This window comes from Gorilla gorilla, chromosome 2 (assembly GCF_029281585.2).
Source record: "Gorilla gorilla gorilla isolate KB3781 chromosome 2, NHGRI_mGorGor1-v2.1_pri, whole genome shotgun sequence".
NCBI lineage: Eukaryota > Metazoa > Chordata > Mammalia > Primates > Hominidae > Gorilla > Gorilla gorilla.
This window is the reverse complement of record NC_086017.1, coordinates 162,334,286-162,352,245: the sequence shown is the minus strand read 5'-3', so window position 1 is coordinate 162,352,245 and position 17,960 is coordinate 162,334,286. Positions and strand designations below refer to the sequence as shown.

Sequence of the window (17,960 nt, the reverse complement as noted above, 5' to 3'; positions counted from 1 at the left end):
ACAGGGAGTTTAGGGCAACCAGTGGTGGAAGGCTATTAAAAATGTATCCTACAATATCAATTGTCTAGCAGTTCTTTCATGAATTGTTATAGTTAAATTATCTCATGATTCATTATGACATGTGGTCACTGAAAATCATTTAAGCTCTTTCTTCCAAGGAAGTAGAATGTTAAATGCAGGGAAAGGCTGTAAAACCAAGATCACAGGAACAACAGAATAAAGAAGCTGAGGCTTAGTGTCCAGCTCTGACACCCAGACACCTGGGAGAGAGACATGCAAAGCTCTGTTTACCCAAGAAAGGAACACATAACCCTCAACCATTCAACCAGTTTCAAACACTTTCAACATTTTGCCATCTTTGCTTAATTTATCACCCCCCCTTAATTCTTTCTTTTAAATAAACTTTTTATTAGAGTAATTTCCGATTTACAGAGAAGTTGCAAAATAGTACAGAGAGTTCTATACGCCAGTCAGCCAGTTTTCTCTATTGTAAATGACTTAAGAGAACCACAGTACATTTGGTGAAACTAAGAAGTTAACATTGGTATATTACTATTAAATAAACTCCGGATGTTAATATTGTCTCCCTTTTTTACCCAGAATATTTTAAAAACAAATCCCAGACATCATGATAGTTCATCTATAAATTCTTCAGGATACATCTCTAAAATATAAGGCTACCCTTTCTGCTCCCCTAAATAAACTGTGAGATTATTCCATTATATTATAAATGAATAATGTCTATAGGTAACAGTAAAAAAGCATAGATATTATTCAGGCAGTGATAAATAAGAACAAACTTTGGCAAGTTTTGACATATCCCTGGACATAGAAAAATTAACAAAAAATGGATTAATTGTAATAAGGAAAAAAATATGGGTTTGATAATTTAACAAGTTTTGAAATGGCCCTGGACATAGAAAAATTACAAAAAAAAAGAGACTTTTAACTGTAACAAGAAAAAAATAAATGGGTTTGGTAATTTTGAAAGTCATTTCAGGAGATATTCCAAAATACCAAAATAAATAAATAACTTAACAGAATACTTTGTTTTGCTGATAAAAACTCCTAGAAGATACCCAGAAAGTAACGTAATACACCTACAATTACTTTTTCTATTTTGAGACAGAGTCTCGCTCTGTCGCCCAGGCTGGAGTGCAGTGGTGTGATCTCGGCTCACTGCGAGGTCCACCTCTGGGGTTCACGCCATTCTCCTGCCTCAGCCTCCTGAGAAGCTGGGACTACAGGTGCCCGCCACCAGGCCTGCTAATTTTTTGTATTTTTAGTAGATACGGGGTTTCACCATGTTAGCCAGGATGGTCTCGATCTCCTGACCTCGTGATCCGCCCACCTCGGCCTCCCAAAGTGCTGGGATTACAGGCATGAGCCACCGCGCCCGGCCCAATTATGCTTTTTATATGTAAAAGTAACACCCAATGAAAAAAATGACTCACTGAAATTGTACTTAAAATAAAAATCCAGAAAAAAAGTTAGTGAAGCCAAGAATAAACTTTTTATTTCAAATTTTGACCCAATTTTTATTTCTAATATTAAGAAACCAATTTTGTTACCCTTTAGAATAAAGCACATCACTTTGCTAAGACTCAAATGGTAAATTTCCTGCCAAGCATTTCCCATTTGCTATACAATTCTTAAATTCAACCAGTCCAAATCTGAGCCTATCTTGTACAAGCCTCTATGAAGTCTTACCCAGTTTTTCAACTAAAATACTCTTGTTCTCTCCAATACTCATTCTTTGAGAGTGGAAGGGGCCCAGAAATGTCAACTGGCTCACCTTCCAGTAAGAATTTGAGTTTTTACTCAATTATTGCACGTATTTGAGTGCTTGCCATTTATAGATGTTTGTCTCCCGTCTTTCCTATGCCTCAAAATTCTTGCTGACATTTGTCTCCCGTCTTTCCTATGCCTCAAAACTCTTAATGACTAGAAGTACCTACCATAATACAGTGCACATAAAAGCTACTCAGCAAATTTACTTTCAAATTAAAACACATTTACGCCTGGCACGGTGGCTCACGCCTGTAATCCCAGCACTTTGAGAGGCCTAGGCGGACGGATCACCTGAGGTCAGGAGTTCGAGACCAGCCTGCCCAAAATGGTGAAACCCTGTCTCTACTAAAAATACAAAAAATTAGTCAGGCGTGGTGGCAGGTGCCTGTAATCCCAGCTACTCGGGAGGCTGAGGCAAAATAATCACTTGAACCTGGGAGGCAGAGGTTGTGGTGAGCCAAGATCCTGCCACTGTACTCCAGCCTGGGCAACAGGAATGAAACTCCGTCTCAAAAAAAAAGAAAAGAAAAGAAAAGAAAAGAAAAAAAACACATTTAGACATCACCTGCAGTGACTCAAACGCTCTTTAATAAAAGGATACTAATATAGAAAATTTCATTTTCTAAATCTAATTAGCCACTAATATCACTACAAATTCGGACAACCTCAGTACATAAGCTTAAGATCAGAATTAGAACAGAAGCAGGAGCAAATGCAAAAAAGTCACCTGCTATCATTATTAGTCAAGAATACAGTTGAATAATCTGATGTTCAACAGTTATTGATCTTATAATAAAATAATCAGGGTATAGATTAACTGAAGCAATGACTTACCAGAGGTATAGGAAAATGTGTTGCATACTGTAAGTGGCGAAGGAGGTCATAATTAGATGGAAAAATTAATTCCCTTGGCTTTTCCCTCTTCACCAACTTCTCACAATTAACTGACATTCTTCTGCCCAAGGAAGTGTTGGCATTCTCACAGGATTCTCCAGGCATAGGAGAAAAAATCTAAGTCATGTAAAACAAATGTTGGAGATTGTAAATGAAAGCCAGCAAAACCAAACCACAGTGCTACCTACCAAAACACACACATAAGACACTTATACACCTTTTCCTACTTAACCACTTAGCAAAAAAATATGAAGAAATTTTGTTAATTTCCACAAAATTCATATTCAGATCAGTACGAATCTGTGAGCATCATCCTCCATTTTGTAGATGAGAAAATGACAACCACACACATAAGAAATGTGTCTACACTACCTGGAAAGCTAAAGATAAAAGCAGAATTATGGGTAAGTGTTTTCCTCATAGGGCTACATTTCGTACAGAAACAAATACATAATAATAAACAAGTAAGACTAATGAATAATAGACATAAAGGTTTCGGTCTGTACTCCAAACAATTTTTTTTAAAGTTATATATTGTGATTCACGAGTAAGAACACATTATAATTATATTGAAATAAAGTAGAAGAATGTATAATAGGCCCAAAGCCACCAAAGCTATTATATAGAAGCTGAAGATATACATAGCAAATCAACATGGACTGTCATCGTGAAACTACATTCACGCATTAATGAGATGATGATGAGCTCAAAATGAACAAAAAAGTTAGACAGCCAACTAGGAGGAAAGGAGTGTTAGAATTTACAGAGTAGGCCATGCAACCAAAACTGAGGATGACCCAATTGTGTCAGATGATAATTGTACCAAAGGAAGAATATGGCAAGATTACATATCACAAATGTGCAAGTCATTCTGACAACACAGAAGGATCGAGACAGGCTGGGATGGGAGCGGGTTAATTCTTAATTGTCAATAAGAATCAAAGATTGAACCTACTGGAAATTCCGAACCAAAGTCAGTTTTAAAGTCACTCTTGTCTACTTCATCAAAAATGTTAGTGGTTCCTGAGTCAATGCCCATATGCGCCATAATACTCTGTTCCTGATAATCGCCAGAGAAAGAAAGTAACATTGTAAGTTTTGGAGTTCATCAAGAAACTGAAGCTAAAACATGACAGTGGGATTTTTAACCATCTCTGTCTTTTGTTCCCCGTATTGTTTTCTTCCCCGCAAATTGAAGGAAGCTTTAAGGCATGCCTTGCTATGAACAGTCACATTCTTTTCCCTCATCATGAGAAAATTTAACTTCCATGATATTTTAAGAGAAGAGCACACAAACATCCGGATTAAAAACAAGTGTCCACAATTTCCTTTCTTGGGCTATTTCCCATCACATACTTTAACCAACTCTTCTTATTAAGAAAAATATAAGACTATATCTAAAATATAAGACACTTTAATATCTATAGAATAGAAAAGAAAAAGCAGGAGGATAGAAAACATGTAAACAGGTAAAGGAACTTCAGTTTTTAGCCTTGTAATTGCTACTGTCAATAAATTAAGAAAAGTGTTTAAATATTTTTAACCCGACACCATTTTGAAAACAAGCCTTAACAGTATGAACTATGAATCCATGTTTGCAATTCTAATACCAGGTTTTTAATTGTAAGTATAGCTACTGTTTTAAAAAATAATAATGGTATATGCCTAAACAGTGAGGTTTTGTTGTTGTTGTTGTTGTTTTGTTTTGAGACAGTTTTGCTCTTGTTGCCCAGGCTGGAGTGCAATGGTGCAATCTCGGCTCACTGCAACCTCCACCTCCCGGGTTCAAGCAATTCTCCTGCCTCAGCCTCCTGAGTAGCTGGGACTACAGGCATGTGCCACCACGCCTGGCTAATTTTGTATTTTTGGTACAGACAGGGTTTCTCCATGTTGGTCAGGCTAGTCTCAAACTCCCAACTTCAGGTGGTCTGCCCGCCTCAGTCTCCCAAAGTGCTGGGATTACAGGCATCAGCCACCGTGCCCAGGCTAAACTGTCAGTTTTTAAGCAATTGTCACAAGTTCTCGTCATTTTCTATAACTTCCTATCACCACCTCCATCTTTTTTGCCTTGAAAATTTCAGTAAGTATCTGGAACAATATCCAAAATACCAGAATTTGGCAGAAAATTATAAAGTCACATTCATGGCATAAAATAATTTGTTGAAAAGGACACTTCTATAACATTTGAGAAACGGAGATTAAACTTTTAATTAACTGAAATGAAAATATGTGTTGTGACTAACAAAGAATTTCCCATTATGAATAAAAGAGTGATATAAGTAATGAATGATACATTAGGGAAAAGACGACTCTTAGAATGAAAACTCAGCTGACACTTAAAGGTCAAAACAAGTCCAGTTTTGAGATACAATGTTAAAGACAAACTAGAGATTAGAAACATCTAGAACTGAAAGTATATAATTCCAATCCTATGAAAAATGTTATGGCCTGTCAGATTATTTTCATTACAGTTTTATAGTATCCAAAGGGAAATTCTGGAAGACATAAGAAGCTACAGTGTAAATATCTTTCCTGCTTGAGAAGTAGAGATAAATAACCACTGGGGCAAAAGAATACAACAAAAAGCCATCACTCTTCTACCACTACATGACCCATTTGAACATGGTTCCCAGTAGAGTTTAGTTTCTGGGGGAGTGGGGCATCATATCCAGGGCCATACCTCCATTTTCACATCATGGTCCTTTGAATAGTGTTCATCTGCATTTTCCCCTACTGGTGACCGCGGCCGAGTTGAGGCAGTGACTGACAAATCTCCTCGAGATATGAGGGTACACATGTATGCATCATGGGAGAAGACATCATGGCGGATGAACTCGCAGAAGAGCAGCACCAGGTTCACAAATTCCACCTTTTCACATTCACTGTTTGGGTCCGCTATAGAGAAACAAATTCAATCAAGAATTCCTTGAGCAGGTGGTAGAAAAAAACTAATTACTAAGGCTTAATATTTTCATTACTTTTCACAATCAACTTTTTTGGGGAAAAAAAAGATCTACTGGAAGATTTACTGAGGCACTAGCATTTTGGGCAGAACTGACAGGCAGGTTTTGATTGTCCCACCATAATTGAAAAATATCCAGTATGGTAAACATGATTACAAGTTTAAAGACAGTAGTCCTGGCTGGGTGCAGTGGCTCACACCTGTAATCCCAGCACTTTGGGAGGCTGAGGTGGTCAGATCCCCTGAGGTCAGGAGTTCGAGACCAGCCTGGCCAATATGGTGAAACCCCGTCTCTACCAAAAATACAAAAATTAGCTGGGCATGGTGGTGGGTGCCTGTAAGCCCAGCCACTCGGGAGGCTGAGGCAGGAGAATCGCTTGAACCCAGGAGGCGGAGGTTGCAGTGAGCCAAGATCGTGCCACTGTACTCCAGCCTAGGCGACAAGAGCGAAACTCCATCTCAAAAAAAAAAAAAAGATAGTAGTCCTTAATACCCATTCAAGTACTAATGTAAAAAAGCAAAATTTCAGGATCAGAAAAAAAGACAGCAGGACTAGACTGCTGTCCTCTGGTTTTACTAATAAAACAGTTCATGACTGCTTTTTCTAGCTTGAGTGGGTCTGTGCAGTTGTGAGAATATGGGTGCACATTTTCAAAGGAGATTTTACAATTGAACCACAATTTAAATGGTGTTTGAAAAAAATGTAAGCAGGATCCACGGAAAAGAAAAAGGAACAACTGAATAAAAAGAACACAAAGATGGAGCTCTGCAGATTATTTTTATTCATAACTAGCCTATTTAACTCACATTATGACTTTCAATATTGTCACTGCACTCTAAAGTTTTGTGACTACACCTTTAAGATAAGATTCAAAATTTGTAAGATGAACCTGCAAAGCTCAATCCTTGGTACCATCACATTCACAAACACCAATAGGAGACACATTTATCCAAGGAACATTAAGCTCAGTTCCCTAAACCTTGAACCTAAATGTTTCCTCTTGCTCACTACCAAACTCGGTGATGAGCAGCCTCTTTCAGGGAACAGATCAGCTTTTTCTGACAGACAGTAAATGAGATGAACTAGCAAAGACACAGGAGTAAGGAGTTTTTCCTAAAGAGAGAACAAGAATGGGGAAGAAACGAGGGAAGCAAAGGGCAAATGTCTGTCTCCCCCAGGGTACAAGGTAAGTTAGAACTGCTAACTTCATGCCTGACAATATATTTTCTGCTATCAGGGATCTCTTCAGTCCTTTCACTTTTCTGCTTCCTTTTCCATGAATTACTCCTCCCTATATTCCAACCACTAGATTAGCTCCAGCGCTTGCTCTCCTTCTAGCCTGGAAGCCACCAAATAACTGAGAGAGCCCTTTGTCTCAAAGAACCTCACCTGCAGGTCTCACTCAACCCAAAATGAGGCCCCTCCTCAGAGGACTCAGAAGAATACTGTTTGTTGTTGCTTTACCTCTTTCTTCACAAGCATCTTCCTCCTCCCCAACTTTTTTCTCCCTCTTTCTATTGCTTTTGACTTTTTGCCATTTTTTCTGTTATCTTAAGATCCTCCCTGTTGCATTTTGTCATATGAAAATCTCAGAATAATTTCAAGCCTACATAGCTCACAAAATATTTCAAAAGTGTTCACCCACAGTCTGAACCCACTGGGTGGCTGTTTATTTCAGAAACCCTCAACTCCTCACTAAAAAGGCAAAAAAAAAAAAAAAGCTTGAGATGACATAAACATCCCAGAGAGTGTAGAGAAGCAGCCAGGCATCTATAAATTACTTCCTTGTACCATGTCTCTGGCTATAGAGTACTTACTGTTGCTTGATTTCCCCCCACTCCCATGTTTAAGAGCAGGAACTAGAAAATCAGACATATAGAAAACCACTAAAAAAGAGAAAATTCCAAATCACATTCAATATACAGACAAATGTCACAAGACCTTACTTCCTTACATGAAGGAGTGAGGTGACTTTTAACAATTAAAGTCTTTGAAGCTTGACTGATTTTAAAATTGCCTAAAAGTCTCCATTAAAAAACATGCCACAAAATTTTGCTCAGTAAAACATACATTATATTCAGTGCCAAGAATATTAAATAAGATCTAAATTTTTAAAAAAGGAATCAGAAAAAAAAAATCAATCCCTTATTTAAGATCTAGAGGCAAAGAGTTTTCTCTACTTACACAAAGAGGGGGCCTGTGTATCTAAAAACCTTAACAGCACATTCTGGAAAACAGGCAAACTGGATCCAGCAAGAGAGGATGAAGAAATAGACTCCTTCTCATCTAAGACTTCTGATTCACCACATCTCTACAGATTAAAAATAAATAATAAAGTTAATTACAGAAGTATAGTCATAACAGATCATGAATTTGTTAATTTTTTATTAGCATTTAAGTGCTCAGGTAAAACATGTAAAATTAATTGATATGTCTGTACTTATTTAAGGGACCATGTATCTCAGGTGAATATAATTTCTCCATCCAAGTACTAACCAGGCCCGACCCTGCTTAGCTTCCGAGATCAGACGAGATCGGGCACGTTCAGGGTGGTATAGCCGTAGACAGGTGAATATAATTTCTAAAAGTTGGAAAAAACTACCCCAGAACAACTCAAAGGATTTCAAAAACACCCCTGAAAAACATTTATTCATGTGAATTATAAACTCTGCACAGCATTACATGAGTGCCCACTAAATATATTATGGTACAACAAACTATTCATTATCCCTATGCAAAATTGCCAAAAATAATTTGAGGTTGTCTTCATTTTTAAATAGTTCATGTTTAACTGTATTCTCCCTGGAAAATATTGGGGCATATATTATTGAACTGTTTTTGTCAGAAGGGTTTATTTGTGTTTTTGGAGAAACATGGTATCAAATGAGAATGCTAACATAATTCCCCTAACAATATTCTTTCACTTACTCATCACATTCCGCCAATAAGATCTCTCAGAACCTCTGGGAATGTCCACAGTTCATGAAGTACCTCTAGGGAAGTTATTTAACTTCTATTTTCTTAAAGACAGAACTTACACAGGACCAGAACCTTGTTTTCTATTCTTTGTTATATTCCTTTGATCATTCCCATTTTCATTACTCTTTAATATCAAGATATTAATTATGTTAAGAATATCATTATTTTTCCAATCTATTTTCTCTTTGTGAAGGTCAAATTTTAAAGATGGTGATGTTTAACAAAAAATCAATTATTTTAAACATCTCTGAAAGAATACATTTTTAGATATAGATACATTTAGGCTATTAAAATTACAAGGTAATCTATATATGAACCTCTTCTAAAAGTGGAATGTGTATGTTTGTATGTCTGGAATAGAGGCAGGAGAAAAGCAGTGTAAAAAAACACATGTGCAATACAGAAGGAGCAATGAAATATTTGGGAAATTTCATTTTAGCTGCTGAAGTTTATGGACTGCAATTCACCACAGAATAGTCCCACTATTCATAATGTATGGAAGAAAAGCAATGAAAGGCTTTTCCTAATTTGCACACTGTTCAATGGGTCATTTAGCTTACACCTTAACATTAATATCTTCAAGCCCCAGTTTCAACAATATGATCTTTCATTTTTGGTGAATACAACTTTCCTAACAGGAAGAGAAAAATGTCTACAAAATGTTCTTCCTATTTCATTTTTACTAGCTTCACAAGAAGGAGGTGTAATATCAGCAACACAGAGAGCCAGCTAAGGCTCATCCAGTCATGCAACAAATACCTTCTGAGCATCTACTATACAGTGAGCACTATTCTGTGCCAAGGACACAACACTGAACAAGATGAGTGAGCTTTCTGCTGTCCAGCTCACCTTCTAGAGGGGGAAGGTAGGTATTAAACAATAAGCAGATTAACTAGATAAATGCGCACTGCAACAAGGAAAGTGAAAACAGTGACGTGAGAAAGAGTGCTTGAGGAGTAGAACGCTGTTAACTTTGATCACGTGGTGATGGAAGACCTTCCCCAGGTGCCACATGTTGAGCTAGGAACGCTGGAAAGGAAGGTACACTTCTTGAGATGGGAATGCCAGGAAGAGGATGGCCATGCAAAGACTGGGGAACAGTCTGCAACCTAGAAGGAACAACAAGAGCAGAGGCCTCAAGGTGACAGTGTGTTCTGTGTATTGAAGGAGTAGAAGTACCAAGGTGAATGGAGCTGTGACCCTGGGGAGAAGGGCACAAGATGAGGTGGAAAAGGCAGGTGAGGTAGCTCAGGAGATGCTGCAAAGGCTACAGTCAGGAGCCACAGAGAGTATCAGTAAGGGGACAATGTGATCTATTTACACTTCGAAAAGATCGGCAGTTGCTGTGTAGAGGAAGCAGAGAGATGAGGTAAGATGCCTCAAAGTTGCCAGGTGAGAGATGACGAGGACCTGGTCAGATGATATACACACATTCCCCATAGCCATCCCTGCTAACAGTCACAGGCAGAAAAGAAGGCCTGCTTAGAAAATTTCCCTCAACAAAAGCTAACGTTGACGAACTTAGTTTTGCTTTTTCCCTTATAATTTACTTCCAAGGCTTTAATTGCTCTCTCTGGGGCCAGAATATAATCTCAAAAGCAATACAAATTGGTATTTATAATATCATAATCACAACTGCCTCAAGAAAGTATATCCAAATCCACTAAAATATGTAGTTGTAAATTTCATAAAAGTTGGTATATCTTATACATATGTGCACATGTATATTGCACATGCATGTATGTTGTGTGTACGCATATTTCAATATAGCAAAGAAATTTCTTTGTTCTAAATCAGATGCTAAAATTGTATTATTTTATCTTTTATTTATTTACTTTTTTAGAGACAGAGTCTCACTCTATCAACCAGGCTAGAGTACAGTGGCACCATCATAGCTCATTGCGGCCTCAAACTCCTGGAAAATCAAGAGATTTTCCTGCCTTCTCCTCCCAAAAAACTAGGATTATAACAGGTGTGAGCCATTGTGCCCAGCCTAAAGTTTTATTTTAAAAGATACCATTTTTAAATTAGTCCAGAATATAAATGGCTGCATCAATTTAGAGAGATTCTACTATAAGAATCTTCCTTATGTGAATTTTTACATCCTCCCTTTTTTCCTCAAGAGCAAAAGAATAACATAATGAGGGTAAGAGAAAATGATCTTCCCCAAAACAGTATTTTTACATTACGGCATTCAACAAGCAGAAAGAAAATGGAACCTACCTCTGCCTCAATTTCTGCTTGCCTCTTCTCCAGGAGTTTTGCCACAGCCATGGCCCTGTGCTTGCCAGACCGTTTGCAGCTCACGGCCCATTCACATAACAGCGTCACCACAGCTTCATCGTTGGGCGCAACCTAATGACCAACAGAGAGGGGTACCAGCCACATCAAATGAAACATTCACCCAGCAAGAGACAGGAAGCAAGCAAGGGAATATCTAACATTTTAAAGCTTTTTTCCATGTTTTATTATAGTAGCTTTAGAAAGCGCTTCCAAAACATTTTTAATTGAAATACAGAAAATAAACCTATACAAGGAAAGAAATCACTTATGCTGAATCTGTGACAATTCCAAAAGAATTAGAGCTTCCCTGTGGATGCCTTCACTTACACAGGGACATAACCGAGCCCCAGCTACCCTCTACAACTCAAATTTCAAAACCAAATAGTAAGGGAAAAAAACAACCATTGACTGTCAAGAACAGCTGTCACAAAGTCAAAGTACATCACTCTACTGTTGGCACCCTCAGGCCCCCCACTCACTCAACGCCTCATACAATAAATAATTCTGACAAGCCAGGTTATCCAGTGACCCACTCCAATACAAAACTAGAAGGAACAAACCAGAGGGGAGGCTGGAACGCTGGTAAAACACCCATCCCAATGGAAATAACAAACACGAAAAATGACAGCCCAGCACCAAAACGAACCAACAATTAAGGGCAGACACAGTCAACCAAGGACAGCAGCCGGGTCTAGGTAGGGCTCAGCATGGTGACCAGAACTGTCAGCCACAGTTGTCATGGCCTAGAAATAGGCACCAGCGACTGAGGATGAGAGGATGCTGGGGACCCAAATGACGTGAGTCGCGGATAGGGGTGCAGCGAGTGGTGAGCAGGGAGATGGTACTTCTGTGTGATCTGTCCTTTCCTTTTAGAGGATCCACGCCAACCAATAGGACATCAACGACAAGCTTTTAATATGTCCCCATGGGGATAAACATTATGCCAGAAAAACTAGATAATCGCAGCATTAGCACTACAGGCTATGAGGGAAGTTAATACTTTAGAATCCATAAACTCAATTAAGATTACGATATGGCTACGAGCACACTCCATGGAAGAACATACATACATACATGCATGAACTTAGCACATTTCAGAATGTCTGTGCAGTCTGAAAAGCCATCCAAGAATCCCAGAATAAGTATCCCTGATCAGCTGTAGATGCTAGCAAACAATTCAGATCATGAAAATCAGTTTATTCCAAGATTTGTATTCATCATACCCTAAATTTTGTCATTTAAACACATGGTTACTCAAAGCAAAGAAATGAGTTACCTGAGGCAGATACCTCAAAGGGAGCTCTGTTTTCCTAATTTAAAACAAGAGAAGTAACTCAATTGAAAGAAATGTTTGAACATAACATTTAAAACAGAAAGTAAACTGGGAGGACTTTCTGCCCAGATTCACTCTAACCTATATAAACATAAAAATATAGAAGTCAATCCAGTGAAGGACCACATGCTTATAGGTTTAGAATATTAAAGATAACAAAAAGAGTTACCCTAAAAATACTGCTTTCAGTTTTTATTAATCTAAGCAGTAATATGCATCATATCCACATTTACACAGATTTTTTTTCTCCTGCATCTTCAAGATTACACTAAAATGTGCTACAAGAAACAGGTGATTTTAAAATTTAAAAACTTCTTTTCCCACTAAAGATTTTATGTGAGATTTAATATCTATGTGAAATTAGGGAGACATATAGAAGAACTGTATGTGATCAGTAATGTCTCAACAACTACGTGGGAGAACAGATTTCTTCAGATCTACTGAATGAACTACAACAAAAGAGAAGTCAAAACAAATCACATTACCACATCCCTTTTATAAACCAAAACAACAGCTAGTGTGCCCACATCATCTCTGAGAAAACAAACACAAACTCATCACACACGACACTCTGAAGATCAACAAACCAAGCATGGTGTACACACAGCATACACGATTCTGAAAAGGCAGGAGAAAGACAAATCTGATCTGGGCACCCATAATGTGCATGAGCGTTCGGTGCTGTTAGGGATAGGAAGGCACATTTTCTTGCTTAAGAAGCTTACACTCAAGAGATAAGAACGAAACAGCAAACACAGAGCAGAATAAGAGGCTCTATACACTGCACATCCACAGGGACAATCCAGGGAAGGTTTTACGAGAGGCGTGGTCTTGAACCTTCATATAGTCACACTGTTAACTAGGGTTTTATCCAGAGAGAGGACTACAGGAGATTTTTATTTTCTGCTTTTATCATGCAAAAGAAAAACACTGTTTGTTTTGGGGAAAAAATGTAAATTGGGCCTTGGAGGAAAAATATCAGATTTTTGATAAATAGAAAAAAAATGTGAAGGACAGAAAAGACCTATCTAAACATAGTGGAAATCATATGCTCTCCTGCAGCCTTGGGGTATAACATCCACTTACACAACTATGTGCTAGGCACTGTGTTCTGCCTATTTATACATACGATCTCATTTTACCCTTACAGAAACCCGGAAGTAGTTATCCCAACTGTAATGAGAGGCAAGCTAAACCCATGCCTCCAGCCCCAAACTCACCCCTAAGCTACTAAAACCCATCCGCTTCCTGGGCACCTCCACCTGCTGACCACAATCACCTGATCCCAAACTAAGCTCACCCTACCCCTCAAATACATTTCTTGTCCTGTGTACTTTCTCTTAGAAAATGGCATCACCATTCAGGCCAGAAAGCTGAGAGTCCTTCTCTCTCCCCAGCCACATTCTACCTACACTGCAGTTTGAGCCCCTCAGACATGCTAAGCCCACCTCCACCTTGGGCCTCAGTGTTGGCAGCCCCTTCCCTCCAGTGCGTTCCTTACCCCCGAGTTTCACAGAGCAGCCCCTTCTCTGCCCTAAAATCTGGAGGATTCAGGCTGACCAGAGGCTCCCTGGCCACCCTTGCAAACGTCATGCTATTTCATTTGCTTAGCAGTGAATGCTGCTATCTGAAAATGTTTTCTTCACTTATTTATAATTTTACTGTCTGCATTCTCTCACTAGTAAACAAGGATTTTAGGTGGGAACATCATGAATAAAGCCACTCAGCAGGCCCACTTACAGAAATCCTATGAATGACAAAAAAAACCTCATTCTAATTTAGGGCAAATACTGGGTTTATCTCATGGCATACATCCAACAGCAGTCTGAACGAATTTTAAAAAGTAAAATAAGGAAGCACTGTTATAACATCTAGAGCATTCACAATAATTTTCAATCAGCTTGCTCTAATCTCTAAATAATGCTCCTGGAGATGCAAAGAAAATAAGCAGAGACATTTTCTCTCTCCTAATTCATATAATCTTCACTCCTTTAGGTGTCTTGTCATCTCAAGCAACTTTAACTTACCTCATTAAAAAAAATAATTTAGCTAAATTAAAATGTTCTTTTTACATTTTCATGTCTTTATTCCACTGAGTTATTATTGCAAGGTCACAATGCTACATAAAATAAGCAAAATTATTCCTTTAAGACTGCCAGAAATGTTTATTACAAATGACAGGCTGGGCATGGTGGTTCACGCCTATAATCCCACACTTCAGGAGGCAAAGGAGGCAGATCACCTGAGGTTAGGAGTTCAAGACCAGCCTGACCAACATAGTGAAAGCCCATCTCTACTAAAAATACAAAAATTAGCCAGGTATGGTGGTGCATGCCTGTAGTCCCAGCTACTCAGGAAGCTGAGGCAGGAGAATCACTTGAACCCAAGAAGCTGAGGCTGCAGTGAGCCAAGATGAGGCCTCTGCACTCCAGCCTGGGCAGCAGAGTGAGACTCCATCTTAAAAAAAAAAAAAAAAAAAAGACAGTGAGCTAAGTACAGTGGCATGCACCTGTAGTCCCAGCTACTGGGGAAGCTAAGGCAGGAGGATTACTTGAGCTCAGGAGGATTACTTGAGCCCAGGAGTTCGAGGCTAGCCTGGGTAACATAGCCAGACCCTGTGTCTTAAAAAAAAAAAAAAATGGAAGGAAAGACATGGCAATGATTTCTACATTTATATAAAAGCACTAATGATGAGCTGAAATTACAACTACCAATTTTTATTTTTAAAAGAATAGATTTCACTTTTACATTTCTAAACATGCTTGAGATAAAATACCCACCAATGTGACTTTCATTTTACTTACACTTTTGCATATATTCCAAATTTTAAACGAACATATATTATTTTTAATACCAAAGAGATAAAATACATATTTAAAAAATATCTATAACATAATATCCTTAGATGCTGATTCCAAATACGAAATAAGCCTACAATTTTGACAAATCTCCAAATGGCTTTAAAAAAAGATTGCCAGCAAACTTAACCACCGAGAAAATAGAAGTGTTTTTTTTTTTAATCTTTTAAAAGTAAAATCACTTAAGAATTTAAAATCATTTAGGAAAGAATTTTTTTACTAATCATAAAAATGACTTGCAAAGAAAACAATTTACTAGAGAAACTGGTCGATTCTTTGGAAGAATAGGGTAGTTGCTTACATGTTAAACAATGTAGTGAAATAAAGCAAACATTGTCTGTATCTGTGTGTATACTGTGCACTGAAGAAAATTAAATTTACAAAATGTCCACTGGAATTCCAAGTCTGTGCAGAAGAGTTGGGTCCTTGATAATTTCCTAAAACAGATTCATAAAAATCCAATGAATATGGAAAGGTACACTTGTCTCTCAATGATTTGACTCACCCAATTTAAGTAACTGACACGTCTTCACCTAGAGATGCATAGAAAAGCACACATAAAGAAAAGAGTTCTTTTCAACACATCCAGATGTCACCACTGGGGTTTGGAAGGCAGAATGTGCTAGAAATAGAAAACAGGTTCCAAGAGGAAGTCAATTCACTTCCAAAAGTACCCATTAATGTGCTTTCTTTTTAAGTGCCCATAATACGGTAGGCACGGGGAAACAAAAATTTTAAAGATTTTGTGCCTATCCTCAAAATGCTCACCTTCTAGAGAGAAACGTCTAAAAGACAAGTAATCATAAAGTAACAAGACATTTCTAGAGTGGAGGAATAAGTAAGTCTAGCCTTCCACCCCTTCGGTATCTCCTGGGAGGGGAGCATACATCTGTCCCAACTTACTGACATCTGAGATCTCAACCTGAAGAAATTCCTGTAGACTACCTGCTGCAGTTGTAGTCCCAATTTCTGATTTTTAGAAATTAAATGAATTAAGAAACCCAGAAATTAAAACCTTGAGGAAAATGCTGCTGAAAAGACTGAGCTTTTAAAAAATAGAAAATTTGGCTCTCTGCTCCTCCTGTTCGACAGTCAGCCGCATCTTCTTTTGCATCGCCAGCCAAGCCACATCGCTGAGACACCATGGGGAAGGTGAAGGTCGGAGTCAACGGATATTGGTTGCCTGGTCACCAGGGCTGCTTTTAACTCTGGTAAAGTGGATATTGTTGCCATCAATGACCCCTTCATTGACCTCAACTACATGGTTTACATGTTCCAGAATTTGCCATGGCAAATTCCATGGCACCGTCAAGGCTGAGAACGGGAAGCTTGTCATCAATGGAAATCCCATCACCATCTTCCAGGAGCGAGATCCCTCCAAAATCAAGTGGGGCGATGCTGGCGCTGAGTACGTCGTGGAGTCCACTGGCGTCTTCACCACCATGGAGAAGGCTGGGGCTCATTTGCAGGGGGGAGCCAAAAGGGTCATCATCTCTGCCCTCTCTGCTGACGCCCCCATGTTCATCATGGGTGTGAACCATGAGAAGTATGACAACAGCCTCAAGATCATCAGCAATGCCTCCTGCGCCACCAACTGCTTAGCACCCCTGGCCAAGGTCATCCATGACAACTTTGGTATCGTGGAAGGACTCATGACCACGGTCCATGCCATCACTGCCACCCAGAAGACTGTGGATGGCCCCTCCGGGAAACTGTGGTGTGATGGCCGTGGGGCTCTCCAGAACATCATCCCTGCCTCTACTGGCGCTGCCAAGGCTGTGGGCAAGGTCATCCCTGAGCTGAACGGGAAGCTCACTGGCATGGCCTTCCGTGTCCCCACTGCCAACGTGTCAGTGGTGGACCTGACCTGCCGTCTAGAAAAACCTGCCAAATATGATGACATCAAGAAGGTGGTGAAGCAGGCGTTGGAGGGCCCCCTCAAGGGCATCCTGGGCTACACTGAGCACCAGGTGGTCTCCTCTGACTTCAACAGCGACACCCACTCCTCCACCTTCGACACTGGGGCTGGCATTGCCCTCAACGACCACTTTGTCAAGCTCATTTCCTGGTATGACAACGAATTTGGCTACACCAACAGGGTGGTGGACCTCATGGCCCACATGGCCTCCAAGGAGTAAGACCCCTGGACCACCAGCCCCAGCAAGAGCACAAGAGGAAGAGTGAGACCCTTACTGCTGGGGAGTCCCTGCCACACTCAGTCCCCCACCACACTGAATCTCCCCTCCTCACAGTTTCCATGTAGACCCCTTGAAGAGGGGAGGGGCCTAGGGAGCCGCACCTTGTCGTGTACCATCAATAAAGTACCCTGCACTCAACCAAAAAAAAAAAAAAAAAAAAAAAAAATAGAAAATTTCAGCACAAAAATTTTCTTGTCCTTTTATCAATTTTGCCTATAAAAAGTTATGCATTTCAAAATCTTATATTTAACCAATAAATATTTTCCAATACTAGCTAGATACCAAGAATGCAATGTCCACTATTTCTTAAATATCATAAAACCTGCCAAGTGATGCCATCCTTTCCTTAGGATATTTAGAGTGGTGAGAATAAAGGAATAGACAGGTTCTATGCCTACTTTAAAAGAAATGATATTATCAAAGAAGTTTTACAATGACTTCTACTAACTTCTCAGAGAGAATGTCTTCAGCAATGGAACTATGAAAATTTTTGGTTTGTTTTTATTTCCATTTTTTCTGCAGGCTAATGGGCCAGATTTCAATGTCTGATTAAAGACATACAGATAAGGGCAGATGGGAGAGGCTTCCAATGGAACACAGGAAAAGGAAGGTCAATGGTGCATGACCAGCAGTAAATCCCAAGTCCTATCCAAGAGGGGTC

The 17,960-nt window shown here is 39.1% G+C and overlaps 1 protein-coding gene and 1 pseudogene across 7 annotated transcripts in view; one reads left to right on the top strand and one right to left on the bottom strand.

Annotated features, from left to right (window-relative positions):
- Positions 1-17,960, bottom strand: part of MED12L (mediator complex subunit 12L) — a 348,784-nt gene that overhangs the window by 237,038 nt on the left and 93,786 nt on the right. For 6 of the 7 annotated variants that reach the window (XM_055382979.2, XM_055382977.2, XM_055382980.2 and 3 more), the window contains 5 exons: positions 10,851-10,982; positions 7,833-7,959; positions 5,366-5,580; positions 3,641-3,745; positions 2,626-2,802 (listed from right to left, as the gene is read on the bottom strand). In XM_055382979.2, coding sequence (XP_055238954.2) covers positions 2,626-2,802; positions 3,641-3,745; positions 5,366-5,580; positions 7,833-7,959; positions 10,851-10,982 — 756 coding nt within the window. The remainder of the gene's footprint in view (positions 1-2,625; positions 2,803-3,640; positions 3,746-5,365; positions 5,581-7,832; positions 7,960-10,850; positions 10,983-17,960) is intronic. The other variant, XM_019023183.4, reaches the window with a different exon arrangement.
- LOC115933978 (glyceraldehyde-3-phosphate dehydrogenase-like) lies at positions 16,172-17,472 on the top strand (annotated as a pseudogene).